The following is a 16,407-nucleotide window of genomic DNA, read 5'->3' as shown; positions in this document are numbered from 1 at the left end:
TAAACCGAATGTGTCATGAGTCATTAGAAAATCAAGAAATTCCAGAACAACTGCGAAACAAAGTAATTGGCATCCATCAGTAGGGAAAAGGTTACAAAATCCATTTCAAAAGCTTTAGGATGGCAGCTGACTTAAGGAGAAATGGAAAAAACATGGAACAGCCAGCCAACAAATATTACCCCAAGAGAATCGCAATGACTCATCCAGGAGGCCACAAAGGAACGTGGAACAATTTATAAAAAAAAACTTCATGGATCCCTTGTCTCAGTTAAGGTCAGTGTTAATGACAACAATAAGGAAGACACCCATGGCCAAGTCTCCGAGGCAAAAACCATTGCTGAACAAAAAAATCATGGCTTGTCTGTTGCGGGGGAAATAAGCACATAATTCTGAGACTGGGAGAATATCATATTGACTGACAAGGTAAAAGTTGATCTTTTTGGAAGGTTTGTGTCTTGTTACAGCTAATGTAAACGCACCATCGCTTTAAAAAAAAACATGAACAGTCAAATCAGGACGGTATTGGGATGATCTTCAGGAGCTGGGCAATTTGCTGTCATTGATGGAACCATGAATTGGATTAATTATGTGAGCGGGCCAGGTGGGGCAGCTATAGAGTGTTGGCCTCTGTTCTGAGGACCGGGGTGCCTGTGTGGAGTTTGAATGTTCTCCCTGTGCCTATGTGGGTTTTCTACCACATCCCCAAAACATGCCTTCATTGGAGACTAAATTGGCCCTGGGTGTGATTGTGACTGTTGCCCTGCGACTGGCTGGGAACCAGTTCAGGATGTAACCCGCCTCCTGACCAATGACAGCTGGGATAGACTCCAGCACTCCTATGACCCATGTGAGGATAAGTGGCTCAGAAATGAATGGATGGAATAGTTATATTTAAAATCTGTGATTGGCTGGTGACCAGTCCAGCGTGTACCCAGCCTCGCATCCAAAGATAGGCTCATTGTTGAATTATGTTCTCATATTTTGACACTAGTTATGTAGTGGGTGGGGTGGGGGTGAGGGGGTCACGTGATTCACTAACACCAATACGTTGTAAGGGCACGTTTCTTTTCCATTCTGTTGCATTATGGGATCTATGGTGATACTGGAAACGGTGTCACTATGTTCACTATGTGTGTCTATGGCATAAATAAATATATCCATATATATATATATATATATATATAATATATATATATATATTATATATATATATATATATATATAAAGAAAGAGACGGGGTCAAGTATTTACCCTGTAACTATGGAAGAACCTGGAAGTACAAGTGCAACACTCAAGCGCCTCAGTGAGGATAAGTGTTATGGTAAATAGATCCATGGATGTTTCTTAAAATACATTTAATGAGTTGATGTAACGAGTCTTAAAATATATATGAAGTTAATGATCAGGTTAACGGCATGCAAAATACTACATGGTTTCTCCAATTCATTAAAATTCAGCTGTTTAGTCTTCAAAATGACACGAAATACAGTCTATAACTTCCTTTTGTACATTCTAACCTATAAAAATGTTTACTGTAGTTTTATTTGTACTACTTGCATGTTTATATTTGCCTGTACTGTCAAATATATATGAAGTTAATTTAATAGTTTTATAAAAATCTTGTCCACAGCACAGATGTCAATTTCAAGGCATGTGGGCTTTTATGTGGCCTGCGAAACAAAATCATGTGCATCAAGGTTCATTATTCTTGCTAACCCTAACCCCAATGTCATCTCATAAATATTGGTATACAGTATTGCAAAACCTTTTTGTATGTGACCAACAACGTTCGTATAGTAACTTGGTCAAAAGATACACAAACGACTATCGTTGACAATCTAGTTATGCATCATTTTGTTGTGATTTAATAATATGGGAGTTTACATTTACATGGTTTCCCAGTTATAAAGGCCCCCAAGAGGGAAACCGTAACTTCACTGTGGCCCGACATAAAACACCCCTGATCACAGTACAAAACACACACAAAGACCAGCATTTAACGGCCCTCAAAATAATTCTCGTTCTAAGCAAGAAGAATAAAAACACAACTTGGTCAATGTGTAATCTAAAAGTAAGTAAGTTTCTTTCGGCTTGTCCCTTTCGGGGTCGCCACAGCGTGTCATCTCAGATGAACGCACATATGTTTGGCACAATTTTTACGCCGGATGCCCTTCCTGACGCAATCTAATGATCATCAATTACAATGTATTATGACACAATGACATATGGTTATACATGTACATGTACAGTACACCCAATGTTACGTAACGAGCAAGGGGGAAAAAAAACATGACTCCATTACGTAACGATGTGACCACGCCTCTTCCTGTCGCGCATGCGTACTGGTCAGCAGACGGCTGCGCTCCGCCATTGAGGGAGTTACGATCCCGAGGAAAGGGTCAGGAGCGAGCAAGAGAAAGAGGCGCTCCGTCGACACCGCACGGTCTCGCGTTCCTCCGTCGGATTATTAAAAAACGCGAATAGCGGGAGCAGTCTACGGATACTCTCATTGCATTCCTGTGCTTTAGCACCGCGTGTCGCCGCCGTCTTCGAGGGACAAAATTAGAAGAAGTAACGGACGGCAAAGCGAGGGGAGCTAACGCTAGCTGGCTAGCTGCTCACGGGAGCTCCCGAGGGGAGGGGGTGGGGGGATTCTCGACGACTTTCGTTTGATGGATCCGCGAATCGCCTGGTTCCAACCAGAACAACGCGGACCCGCCAACAACCTGTGGATGCAGATCTGGGAGACGACACAAGGGCTCGGCTACCTGCACGTCAACAACAGCTTCGGCATCCTGAAAGCGAGCCTCAGCGCGGCGTCGGGAGCCGTCCTCTTCGCCGCGGCTGGGACCGGGCCGCACGAGTCGACCATGACGAGTCCCACCGGGGACGGAGAGCTCATGGAGCAGCGGGACTTTCTGCCGCTGGAGACCGGCAACCGTAACTATCGTGCGGTCGCGCCCGGCAGCAGGGGCCCGGCGGACGGGCACCCGAGCAAGAGGAAACGGGACAACAAGGCGAGCACTTTCGGATTCAACTCTAGCCTCGTGAACGATGGCCCCGGTACGGAGGGCCGCGACGGCTACACGGGCACGCCGTGGAAAAGCAGGAAGTACTCTGAAGGAGTCGTGGGGTAAGAGAGTTTATTTTTTGCTCTGTCCGCGTGTCTACAGAGACGTATTTAGTCATGTGAGGGCCCAAGGCAAAAAAAAAACCAATATGCGGCCGGGTTATAGCCAACCCAAAAGTGCAAATGTAAGAAATCAGGAGCTATGCTAGAAAAAGTCCTTCACGGTGATGATTATCTAACATGTAAATCACCCCGACGGGTTAACTGTAATTGGTAAGAACTTTAATCCAATTTCCCAATTGGTGGTGTAAAGCGTTGATCGTGTCACTTTCGATCTCTACTGCATCCTCCTCAGCTGACACTGACAGCAGTGCGACTGCAACAGGCAACAGCGTTTGGCCCTTGCTGTTGTCAGTTACGCAAATTCGGTGTAATCCTGGGAAAGGTTAAAACCTTCATTGTTTTGTTTAAAACAAAAAAATAACCTCTGCCTTCTGCTATCTCAGCCCGACTGGTATAGAGTCAATCATTTATCTCACAAAGCACTAGTGCGTTTGTTTTGCTGAATCAAGTTTCCAAGCATGCAGTTTACAAGATTGAAAACTGTAGTCCATTCCATGAGAAGGCAGTGGGCTGTGGAAATTATCACGAGAAATGTGTTTTTTAAAGAGCGCAGCCTATCCCAGGTGTCGTTGGGTGTGAAACAGGGTACACTCTGAACTGGTCGCAAGCCAATCACAGGCCACATATAAACAACTATTTCAAACGCACATCCACACCTACAGGCAATTTAGAGTCTTCAATTAGTCTATTATGCATGTTTCTGGAATGTGGGAGGAAACTGGAGTATCTGAAGAAAACCCACACAAGCACGGGGTGAACGCACAAACTCCACACAGGCTAGGCCGGATTGGAACCTGGGTCCTCAGAACTGTGATGTGGGCTAATCAGTCGGCCACCGTGCCCTTCATATTGATTATTGACCTTTAAATGATAATTTTCTCCCTGAGGTATTATAACAACTATCAGAGAAAATATACCACAAAAGCGGACTGGGTTTGATTTACACAACGTTCCAAGTGAAGTATTATGTACTAGGCCAGTTATTCCCCCTACTTTTTACTCAGAATAACAGCTAAAATATTTTGTTCTCGAAGTTTCACAATAATGACCAACATTAAATTACATTAGCGTAGTAAGCCCGAGTGTTAATTAAAAAAACAAAACAAGGAATTTAATATATCAAGCTGCTGTAAAGATATGCAATTTGACACTAGCTCTTTAAAAGTGCACTTAAGTATAGAAAAAAAAATTGTGACACTTCCTGTGCTCACAGTAGGACTGAATAGTGAGTGTTGTGTTCAGTTTAGATGCTGCAATTACCATAATTTGTGAAATAATGCACATTTTTTTCCCCAAAATATTTTCTAGAAGTTAATAGAGCGCATTATATTTAGGTATGGATGAAAAATAAAAAATACAATCACATCCTAAGTCGTACACAGGTACATAGACTGGTTAAAAAATGTATACACATACATTTCAATATGATATTCGATGTCTTACGTTGCACATGAATATATATTACGGTAATGTGCGCCCTCCAACCTGAGCTTTCAGACCTCCTTGGGGAACTTGCATTTTACGATCGTTAGCGTAGCATGTTTGTTGCTCTTGCAACAAAGACCAGAAACAACTCACCGTGAGTTTGTTTGAACTTAAAGGGGAATTCCGGTGGTTTGCATTAACAATGTATCCAATAGGTCATGTAATATGTACTCTATCTTGTCAATGTGATGTTAAATCCTCTCTCATTTAATAGTGTTTTGAGAAGTATTTTATTGACAATTACAAATTTTCAGGGGCGCTGAGACATGTTACGTACCGTTCCAAACGGTCGATTACATGGGACACCATTATGCCCAGCACTGATTTCTCTGATTTATTTTCATCTGATGAAGAAATAGCAGTATCGGTTGACCGGGAAGACGGAAGAATACTTCCATACAGATTTGAACCTGTGGCTGTATACAATGCCACTGAGTGGCAGAGACATGAGCTGAGCTCCCCGAGCTCCGGAGCTCGCTCCCCGGCCGAGTGAGCTCCGGGGCTCGGCGGGGAGCGAGCTCATGGCTCCACTGCTCCACCTGTCTGAGCGAGCTCCATCAGACTCCGTGTCATTCCGCCCTAAGAACCATCTGTCTATTCAACATTATTTAAGGCACAGTTTTCAAATGTGTATGGAAGTATTCCTCCGTCTTCCCGATCAACTGATACTGCTATTTCTTCATCAGATGAGGATAAATCCGATAAATCAGCGCTGGGCATAATGGTGTCCCATGTAATCGAGCATTTGGAACAGCACATAACACGTCACCTCCGCCCACGTCGGTCATGTCACTCGCGAAAATGGCAGCGCCCCTGAAAATTTGTAATTGTCGATTAAAAATCTTATCAAAACACTGTTAAATAGAGATGATTTAACATCACAGTCAAGATAGAGTACATATTACATGACCTATTGGATAAATTGTTAATGCAAACCACCGGAATTCCCCTTTAAACTAAAACGCAAAATGTCAACTACAATGGCTAGTTGTGGAGCTGGTTTTAAAAGAAATGTCATCACTCACCCTGATGATGCCGCAAGCCCAGAGGTTGCGTGGCAGTCCGAAACAACTGGTTAGTTAGAGTGTCTTTCTCATAGTTCTGAGGAACAGGGTTCAAATCCTGGCTTCGCCTGTGTGGACTTTGCATTTTCTCCCTGTGCCTGCTTGTGTTTTCTCCAGCCACCCTGGATTCCGCCCACATTCCAAAAACATGCATTGATTGAAGACTTTAAGGTGCTCGTAGGTGTGATTGTGAGTATGACTGTCTGCTCCATGTGCCCTGCGATTGGCTAACAACCAGTTCGTGGTGTACCCCGCCTCTTACCCGAAGATAGCTGGGATTGGGTCCAGTACTACCACAACCCTTGTGTATGTGTATGTATTGGTGAACGATGCATTTTTTTAAAGTTTACAGACAAATGAAAATCTTTTCTTGCCGGTCAGAAGCTCTCAAAACAAAGATTGATTTGTTTGGTTCTCGTAACTCAACGGAAAGAGTGTGGATTAAAAATAAAAACTGGCAGCAGATGTGGACAGCACAGGGAAACGGAAAGGCAATTGCCAAATGGTCAAAAGCAGAGATGTTGGGGAACATCCGCATATGGTATGGGAATCGGTGAACGGTGACTCGTTGAGCTCTTTCTCAAAACGATTACTGTGGACTGTAATCAAGCCAATACAAGAACAGTAACTAATTCTCTCTCATAACATTACTTGTTCAATCAGTCAAAATGTGCCTCTATTTATGGAGTAAAGTATTTTAAAATCAGGGTAGAAATGCAACATTTTAGTATTTGGTGGAACTTTTTATAGAGATTTTATTTTAGTGCCCGAATAAGCATTTTGAAACAAGAGTCTAATCTAAAATGCCAGGTTTTACCATTCCTTTACAAGGAGTCCACTCCATTCTCTGCTTCAGCACTTCTATTCAGCAGCGCCCTGGTGGAATGCAGAGCCCATGTGTAAGGTGCTTACATGGTAGTAAGGATTAGAGTGAATGTTGCTATCTTAAAGATAACTAATACCATTTCGGTTTAAGTTCACCATAAAAGTGTGTTGAAATGCTAAAAAACAATTACACTTATTGCATGTTCAAATACATCACACCTTTTTTTTTTTCATTCTTTTTGCTCACAAAAATTGCGAGCTCAAAGCTAACCATGAAATTAAAGGAAAAACATGTTTTATGAGCTAACGGAAATTAGCATCAAACTCATACCCCTTATCTCTTAAAATAATGAATATTCGTACACAAATGCTGTATAAACATACAAATACGCAATATATGTATTTATTTTCATTGGTACTGCACACCAGTTAGATTATGCAATCCCATGTTTAAAAAGATGAGAGGCCTGTAATTTTCATCATAGTATACCTCACCTATGAGACAAATGTGGAAGAAAAAAAAACAGAAAAACACATTTTAAATAATTTGTGACCAAATTGTAGTGGAAAATAAACGTTTGGTCACCTACAAGCAATCAAGATTTCTGGCGTTCTCAGGCCAGTAACGTTTCCTTTAAGAGACTTCTCTGTTCTCAACTCATTACCTGTATCAATGGCTCCTGTTGGAACGCATCATTAAAAAGACATCTGTCCACAACTTCAAACAGTCAAACTCCATTATGGCCAAGAGCTGTCAAAGGACACCAGAAATAAAATTGTAGACCTGCACCAAGCTGGGAAGACTGAATCTGCTACAGGTCAGCAGTTTGGTGTAAAGAAATCAACTTTGGGAGCAATTATTCGAAAATGGAAGAAATACAAGGCCACTGATAGGGCTCCACGCAAGAGCTCATCCTGGTCACAATGGGTCGAAATGATCACAAGAATGAGCAAAAATCCCAGAACCACATGGAGGACCTCGTGAATGACTTTCAGAACGCTGGGAGCAAAGTAACAAAGGCTACCATCAGTAACACACTACGTCGCCAGGGACACAAATCCTGCAGTGCCAGACATGTCCCCCCCCTTACGGCCAGTATATGTCCAGGCCCATCTGAAGTTTGCTCGAGAGCATTTGGATGGTCTGGAAGAATGTTGGGAGAAGGTCTTATGGTCAGATGAAACCAAAATAGAACTTTTTGGTAAAAAAAAAAAATCAACTTGTGTTTGGAGGGGAAGGAATGCTGAGTTGCCTCCAAACAACACCATACATACTTGTGAAGGATAGTGGTGGAAACATGGCTGGGTCTTTCAGTATGACAATGATCCCAAACACGCTGCTCGGGCATTCATAAAACTATATAAAAAAAGATACAATTGTTAATAAAACATTGAGCAAATTTTATTCTTGGGACTGGAATTGATTGTCATTTTAATTCATTTCAGTCGATTAAATTGATATGACATGAGTACATTGCCCCTCCGGAAAAGTATTTCGTTGTAATTTAAAATGGCTCCTTTAGCCAGAATCTCTCGTCATATATATCATATACCAATGTTAGGGTCAGCGAAAATTTTTAGGGTCTGTCGGGAAATCGGAATCACAAGCCTTTTTTTTTTTACGCCTAATAGTATTGCTATCAATTTTTAATTTCTTCGGCGCTATACGGAGGGATAATTTAGGTTACAGAACAAAGATACCCGAAGAGTGTACGACATGTCTGGTATGAATGTAAACGGTGCGTAAAGCACAACTGAGCTTTCCAGGTCCGTGTCAGGACTGTTTGTGAACTGAGACAATATTTCTTTTGTGAAGGGAATTGTTGGTAAACCGAAGTTCCACTGCATTTCATATATATTTTGTGTAGGCCTCTGCTTTCATTTAGATCTTCCATAATTTTTAAAAAGCTGTTTCTGGGTTTTGGCCGTCACCGGGTGTACTGCACATCACTAGTGGATGTTGGCAGATTGCTGATGAGTGTCTGGTTTATATCCACATTTGGAAGCTGTCTGATTTTTACCTGAAGATATCTGATTTCTTTTTTCCCCTCTTTATGTTGTTGTAATGCATTGCACTACTTAAGTGCAAAAATCAGAATTCTGTATTTGAACCACTTGAATCTAAATCCAGCCTCAGAGCTAATGAGTTAGGACTTTTTTTCGGAATAGCATACCTTCTCCTGCTGGTTTTCATTGCATTTTGTAATGCAGAGCATAAATTCATCTCTGTGATTTTAGTTTGCGAGTGGTTGTAAATCTGTGACCTATCGCAGCATATGATTTGTGTCCTCGCAAGCAGAGGCGAGGGTAAAGGTGGGCGTAGGTCTTGAATTTTTCCTCCCTGAGGACAGACTACTCTATATTTGGACATGGGAGACAAACCCATGTGCTTATTTGTTTTCTACCCCTCTTTTTTCCTCTCTCTCTCTCTCTCTCTCTCTCTCTCTCTCTCTCTCTCTCTCTCTCTCAGTGTCTCCCTCTCTCTCAGTCTCTGCCTCTTTGTTTGTCCAACCCAAGCATCCCATGGCAGTGTTGACATGCTCAGCATGGACTTGACTTCCGCAAACCAAAGGCAGACACATGAGCCTCCTTGACGAGTATCCAATCATGGAAGAGTTCCCACCCCTATTTTTTCCTGTTAGTGCAGCTACTAAGTTGGAATGCTTTCTATGGATTGAGGAAGTCATCAAAGCCTGGGAGAACTTCTCACACAAAATTTGGTCTGCTTGGGTGCTGTGGAGAGAGCCCAAATTAAGGAATTTCTAGTATATGCTAGTCCAACTCCCATTTTGTTTTTCTTGCATCAATAATGGATAAAGAAATAGGGTCGAGGATAGTTCTAGTGTCTAGCAGTGGCCACTGTAAAAGCTTTCGACAACTACTCCAGGCAATTTTTAAAATATTGTAAATGTTCACATGAGTGAAAAAAGACGTTAACCACTGTTAATTGTAAAAAAATAAAAACACTCAATACTGTACACTCAGATTTCACACACAGCGCATGGAAACTTTACTCATCAGGGCCGTAACCGAAGAGCTCATTGTGTTGTATGTTTTACATAAAACCAAACAAACGCAACATACTAATAGAACTGCGTACACATTCACACTACATTTGTAGCATGTTATACACATATGCGATGGATATAAAAAGTCTGCACAGCACACTTAAAATGTCCAAGCATTGCATATGCAGTAGTCCTGCTAGGTTCAATCGGACCATGTGCTGGACCTCTCCTTGGCACTTAACTACTGTTTTTGCAGATTATTCATATGATAATATCATAATTGTTGTGGTCATTTAAAATTTCACATTTCACATTCTTTTACAGTGGCATGAAGTAACATTTCCAAGAAATTATCTTTTACATGTTTGAAAAATTTTATAGAATTGGGTTAAGTCGTCAATTCAATGTTCTTTATGATTCTCTACCTCTAATAATGTTAACTACTTCATTATTTCCAACGCAAATGGAAATGAATAGCCATATTGTTCCTCCCCTAAAGATATAATTTTTTAAATCAAATTGTAACTTGTGTATCTAGATATATATCAAATTTGTCTCTTACCAGAGATTTCCAACCCTAGTTTTCATCCCAAGCATTGTACTGTGCTGCGAAAAAATATTGCCGCTCTTCTGAACTTATGTTTTCGCGTACTTTCCCTACTTTAACATCAGCTAACAAATATAAATATCACACACACGTATTGGTGCAAAAGTTCAACCGTTTACATACCTTGTAAACCATACACAGATTTTATCAGCCTGATCAGATTGGCCAAAAATTGGCTTTTTTTCTTTTGCTGATTGGCCGATCGGTATTGATGTCATAAATGGCCAATCCGATCAATGACGATATTGACCGGCTCTGAGAAAGGAAAAATTTACTCAGTCTTCGTCGTGCATCATATATCTGAATCCAAAAGCTAATGTATTTTAAAATACTTGTATTTATGTTTTTTTTTAAATAGTACTGTAAATATCTGACTGCCAATAACGTCATTACAAAAACTGTATTTTGGGGCATGGAAGGGAGAAGATGGCTGAGATGACACTTAATGCGGGGATCAGACTATGAGACAAATATGCTTTTTTACCATTGCACTATGTCAGACTAATGCAATAAAATCATGTATTCCGATACCACCTCATCCCATTTTTATTTTTTTAGGATTATTGGGCTTTATCTTTTCTACTCTAATGCGACCGTATAAACTCATTACCATGGGGATGACACGAGTAAATCACAAGTGTGGGAGGTGCCCCCCTTCCTTCCCCACCAGTCAGGGACAAAGAAAACCCAAAAGGAAACAGCAGGTGGGGGAGCCAGGCGGGCACCACCTGATGCCACTCCAGCATCTACCGAACATCAACCAGTCACTGTCACACCACCAATACTTAACTGGGAGCTCACCCGAGTGCCCCCAAATCCCAGAGATTGGGAATGAGTGAAAAAAGTCCCGCCCCCACAGAAGGGTGAACTGGAAACACGGATAGGAGAAAAAAACAAAACACTCTATAGGTGTCTTCTCAACATGCAAACCAATATGAAATGTGTGGGGAAAAGAAAAATAAATAAATAGAATAATGATGAGTCTTCAACAACACCCTTGACAACAAATAATACAGAAGGTAAATGTTCATTTTCTCACTGAGGACAATTGTCTTCATTTGATTTAGTCAATAATGTTTTCATTTTATTTTTAATCATGAGAAGACAACCAAAGTCTTTATTACATTTACATGTATCTCCCAGCCCATGTGTATCATAAGAAAGGCAGATTAATCTTTATTTACATGTTAATGCTGCCATTTTGCACAATTTGTGTGAAAGAGGTTTGGTTTTGCCCAAAGCTTGAAGTTTTCACACTTTACATTTACATTTCCTACACAATTTTCAAAAGCAAAACAATATTTTAAACGTTGCAATGGCTGTGGATGTTGTGGTCATCTCGTGATCAGATGTCAGGATGTCATGTTGCTGTGTGAAACTGCACCCACATTTTCAGAGTTCTTTGTAAAAGGCAAAGATGCATATGTTTCATATCTTCTGTTGCTGCAATTATCTCTGTGAAATTGGCTTCAGAGTAGATGGCCAGCGAGGCTTCTTGTCATGCCCACAAATTAAACTCTTTACACATCAAGTGTGAGGTTGAAGGTCATTGCGACTCCCTCTTCCCATACCAATGCAGAATCATGACTCAGCAATCTCCCTTTATTGCTGCCATTAATGTCTGCAGTACAATACAGATATGGTAGATTTCCATTTTGGGACTATGGGCGTGGATAATTAAATGAATCAGGCGCTGAAACCAGAAAACGGTCCCAGACCCATATTACCAGTAATCACCGATGCAACAGGAGCTGGTTCTGTGCCCTAGTGGCCAGCACATACCATGTTGGAGCCATTGGGTTATGAATTAAACATTTATGAATCTGCCATCTGTGAAACATTGACACGTTTTGCCTCTTGTTTACATGTGTTCCCTTTTTTATAAAAGCATACCATCTTACCATCATACCATCAGGGTCACTGTGATTATTTAATTTTGTTAAATGCCAAATAATGATTGAATTTCTTGGAGACAAATGCGCGTGCAATCGATGTACTGGCCAAACCTGAATCAACCGACGAGCTGGATGATAGCCTCACGTCTTCTTTTTTTTGGGGGGCACGCGACCAAAACTGCGTCGGTGATCGACGCATTGGGGACTCCTGCAGTATGTGCTATGAAGTTTCACTTTTATCCCGAACTTTATGACACAAAGACACTGCGTTTCATAGGGGTTGGTCCATTTTTCTCCACCACACCCGCCCCAAAAAAGCACACAGAAATTACTCCTATTGGAGGAGCTTTCTGATGTCACCACGAGGCCGCTCTCAAAAAGAGCATTTTTCTATTTGAGGTCGCCCTGCAGAGCGTCAGCCCCTCCCCACTTTTCCCTGCCGTGAGATGGCAAACCGCACTGCCGTCCTCACAGCACAGACACAATGAATGGGGAAATTCGAGGGTGGCATTTGCATTGTCAAGTACGGTGTGACAAGGTCCTAATGCATGCTAATTGTAGTGCATGCTAATGCTCAAAGCAAACTGGTTAACATACCACTAAGAGCAAGTAGTAGTGAAAAGTTCCAAATGATGGTTAATGCATCTTGTTTCCCCATGAGGAGTGGATTCTGCAGCAGCTTGGCACTTGGCCATTCACTAGTCATGGCCCACCATAGTTGCTCACACACAGAACCTGACATTTGCCTTTTTTCACTGCCATCTGAGACAATTTGCGTGTTGTTCTAAATTTAACTCTTTTAAATACTGGTTCTGCAAAGTCCTACCATATTTTCCGTCCCACAGAACGCATCAGGTTATAAGATGTGTGTAGAATTTTTTTTATAATTTTTTTAAAGATACATTGGCTGCACCGGACTAGCTGCTGGGGATATATATGCATGTTGTGAAATTAGATATTCACAAATAAATACTTTGTAAATGTTTATTTATACACATTGTTTCCAAACATTGATTTTAACACGGCAGTAAAACAGCCCAAACATAACAAAAAAGATCACTTTTTTCTTCAGAAAATAAACTTTGTCTCTAACTTATCACTTTTTTTTTTTTAATCGTTAGTCAAATATAAGATAATTTCAGCCAAAGGGGTTTCTGAAGAGAAAACAAAGAGAAAACCGGTTTTGTGAAAGCAGACAGATCGAGCAGAACAATAACTTTGACCTTTTTTTTCTGTTGTGAAAATCTCAAACATCTGAACATAAAACAACACTGAGAAAATAGTTTTGCCAGAAAACTAATTCATTTACAACTATGTACAGAATTTACATGGACAAATGGGGCTCCCACACCTGCACTATCTTCCTCCTCTACCATTTGCGCACTCGTTCAGGTTTTTGTTATCTTGTGCATAAAATCTAGCAAGGTTTTACCCACATCAGTATTTTATACTTTGGTGGCGGTGAATTGGGTTTTGTGTGTTTTGCTTTTGTGCATTTTGCTTTTTCAGTACAGAAAGACACATTCAGTAGGTGGAGGTACGTTAGGTTACCACACAGGACACATTAGATGATGGACGCAAAGTGGAACTCCCTCACATGCTACCAATCAGTCTACTCTAAACAAGGACAGTGCAGCTCAACTTCTGGTGTGAGGATGTCATGGTAGGTGATATGTTTTGGGCAGTATATCGAACTTGTGAATCCGTATGAAACAGCATATAGCTTAACTTTTATAGCATAATAATTCAGACCCTTCAACCATTTCCTAAAAATAAAACAGATTATCAAGGTGGAACTTTCCCAAAAAGAAAAATGTAATGTTTTATGTGTGCATTTTATTACTATACCCAATGTAAACCAAACTGTCACCTTAAAAGTAAGTATGTATTGTAATTTTTGGCGTACTGTTACAGTCCTAGTTACTAGTTAAATGTGGTGTTGCATAAACATCCGATGTGGGATGTTGCTTGAATTGTAATCACCAAAGTGGAGACCTCACCCAAAACTGAACAATTGTAATATGGATCACCATTGAGTGAGAAATGTTAGAGACCTATATCAAGTGGAGTATGTTGTTGTTTTGGAAACAGACTTTTCCTGTACTCCAGGGACACTCGTGTCTTTTGCAGAAGATTACGTAACCTTACTATAATCCAGGCAAGTGGGTTTAATCGGATAAATAGTGCTGCTGGGCCGCAGGACCTGTAATTCAATCTGGGGAGGTTGTGTGGGCGAGGAGGCTTTCCATGGCCTGCACCGTTTACTGGGAAATGAAACTTATGGATGAAACTTAAGCTACATTAATGCTTTGTTGACTAAGAGGCTATGTCACTTCATTACTAAAACCGCTAATTCATCTGCTAAAAAGTCTAAACTTTTTTTCCAACTACTGCACTGAACCAGCATTACATATGATTCTGTTGTGCTGTTTTATTTTGGCCCAAAAGCTACAGAGAGCTCTCTGTTCTGAATGCGCCAACTGGAGCTGTTAACTTTCATTTTGTGTCAAATGAAACGTAATGGTCCTGTGACGGGAGTCTGGATAGCTGCACTTTGTACACAGGAGAGGGGGGAAAAAGTGCTTTAGTCATTACATTGGCACTTTGCCCAGCTCACAATTTTGGACTATTTTAACCAAACAAACATAATCGGCTGTCTCAGTGTGCTAGTTAGTGATTTTTATCCTTCGATATGGGTTGTTTTTGGTTTTAGATTGTTTTTTTTTTTACAGGAGACATAATGGAAAATTAACTTTTTAATTTATAGTTCTGTCTGCCTGCCCACCTGACAAGTGAAAGTTAAAGAAAGAGGTCGGCGTAAGCGGGCAGGGTGACCTGTTCTCAAGGATGCATGCACTCGTCACTGCAGCGACATGACACCGCCAGTGGGCTACAGTTGGGATTTCTCTCTTTGGTTGTTGCATGTCTGATGAAAAAGCCACAGGCATATGCCGTGTGTCATCCTTTATTTTTTATGCATATTCCTCTTTTGTTTTCACTAATTAGTAATTTTAAATATCATTTAAGGTTAGTTCACATGAGTATTTGTGACTTTTCTGTGGCATGGGAAGGTTACACATTGAGCATTTTGTGTATGTTGTAGACAAACATGAGGCTTCAGCTCAATCAGCATCTCTGTTTTATTTTTTTTACTTTATTCAGGATTGTGTTCAACTACATTTTTAACCCTTACATTTTTTCAAAAAGAGAGCCAGAAAAAAAGCCAAAGACAATCCTCTAGAACGGTGTTTCTCAGCTGTTATCAGCCTGTTACCCGCTTTTTCTTATTGTTGCAAAGTCACAAATACTTTTTTGGCGACATTATACTGATTTTATCGGCCTGGTCGGAATCGGATGATAATTACCGTTTAACCCCCGGTCCGCAGAACTGTGAGACAGATGCTCGAAGTTGTTCACCATGCTGCCACTTTACTTCTGTGTAGTTAAAAAAAAAAATTGATGTAAAATTTGGACTTCATTGTTGATAAATTCCTTTGTTTTTTTTCCACTTATGACCTTTCAAAGACAACTTTTCTCTTGTTTTTGCTGAAACTGTAGCCCTACTACGCTCCTGTAATTGAGTCTATCTCATCAAAGTTGTACTTGGAGAGTTGTTATTTAGCGCAAAAACTTTTAGTACCACACCTCTAGATTCTGAAGTCTCTTGAGATTTGCTGGCGTCAGCTATAAACTTCCTTGTATGATATTTTGTCATAAAATGTAGGTGGGATCGTAATTTTGATTAACTATTAAACTGGTATATGCGGAACCTACTTCCGTATGGTTTAAAACATGTCCTCTTCGTTTGTTTGAGTGAATGGCGAAGGGGACCACGACAGCGTACCTCTTCAGAAATTTCAACATCTTCAATGTTTTTTTTTTCTTTTTTAAAAGATATAACCGCAGTCATGAATAATGATAATAGCCGATGTTTAGGCTTCACTCATGTTTACATATACTGTATCATATAAAATTTGTATAAAGAAGTTGTATTTAACTTTTGTCCGAAGACACCATCTATAAAGATTTATTTTTTCTAGTATGTTTGGCTTCGAATTGTCATCAACCCATTGTTATGGTCATTAGTGCAGCATACACTGGAAGCCCACTAACACGTTTAGCTTGTTTGGTCATGGGACATTCCACATACAGAGGATTGTCTATTAATAGTACAGCTGTGACTATCGGAATAGTTTTAGAATTGATTATCCTTTCTAAATATCATCAAATAGTTAAACACTGTACAGAGTACAAACAATATATAAATTTTTTTAACTACTAACGTATTTCATTATTACTTATGAAGGCTGCACATCAATCCCTAAATTGC

General features: G+C 40.4%; 1 protein-coding gene across 1 annotated transcript in view; it reads left to right on the top strand.

Moving 5' to 3' along the window:
- The first annotated feature begins 2,353 nt into the window (after positions 1-2,353).
- tent4b (terminal nucleotidyltransferase 4B) overlaps positions 2,354-16,407 on the top strand; it is a 33,241-nt gene continuing 19,187 nt past the window's right edge. The window contains exon 1 of the mRNA XM_061814674.1: positions 2,354-3,133. Within this exon, the coding sequence (XP_061670658.1) occupies positions 2,673-3,133 (461 nt within the window). The 5' untranslated portion in view covers positions 2,354-2,672. The remainder of the gene's footprint in view (positions 3,134-16,407) is intronic.

Source organism: Syngnathoides biaculeatus, chromosome 3, assembly GCF_019802595.1.
Source record: "Syngnathoides biaculeatus isolate LvHL_M chromosome 3, ASM1980259v1, whole genome shotgun sequence".
NCBI lineage: Eukaryota > Metazoa > Chordata > Actinopteri > Syngnathiformes > Syngnathidae > Syngnathoides > Syngnathoides biaculeatus.
Note: the sequence above shows the minus strand (reverse complement) of the source record. Positions and strands in the feature narration are given on the sequence as shown.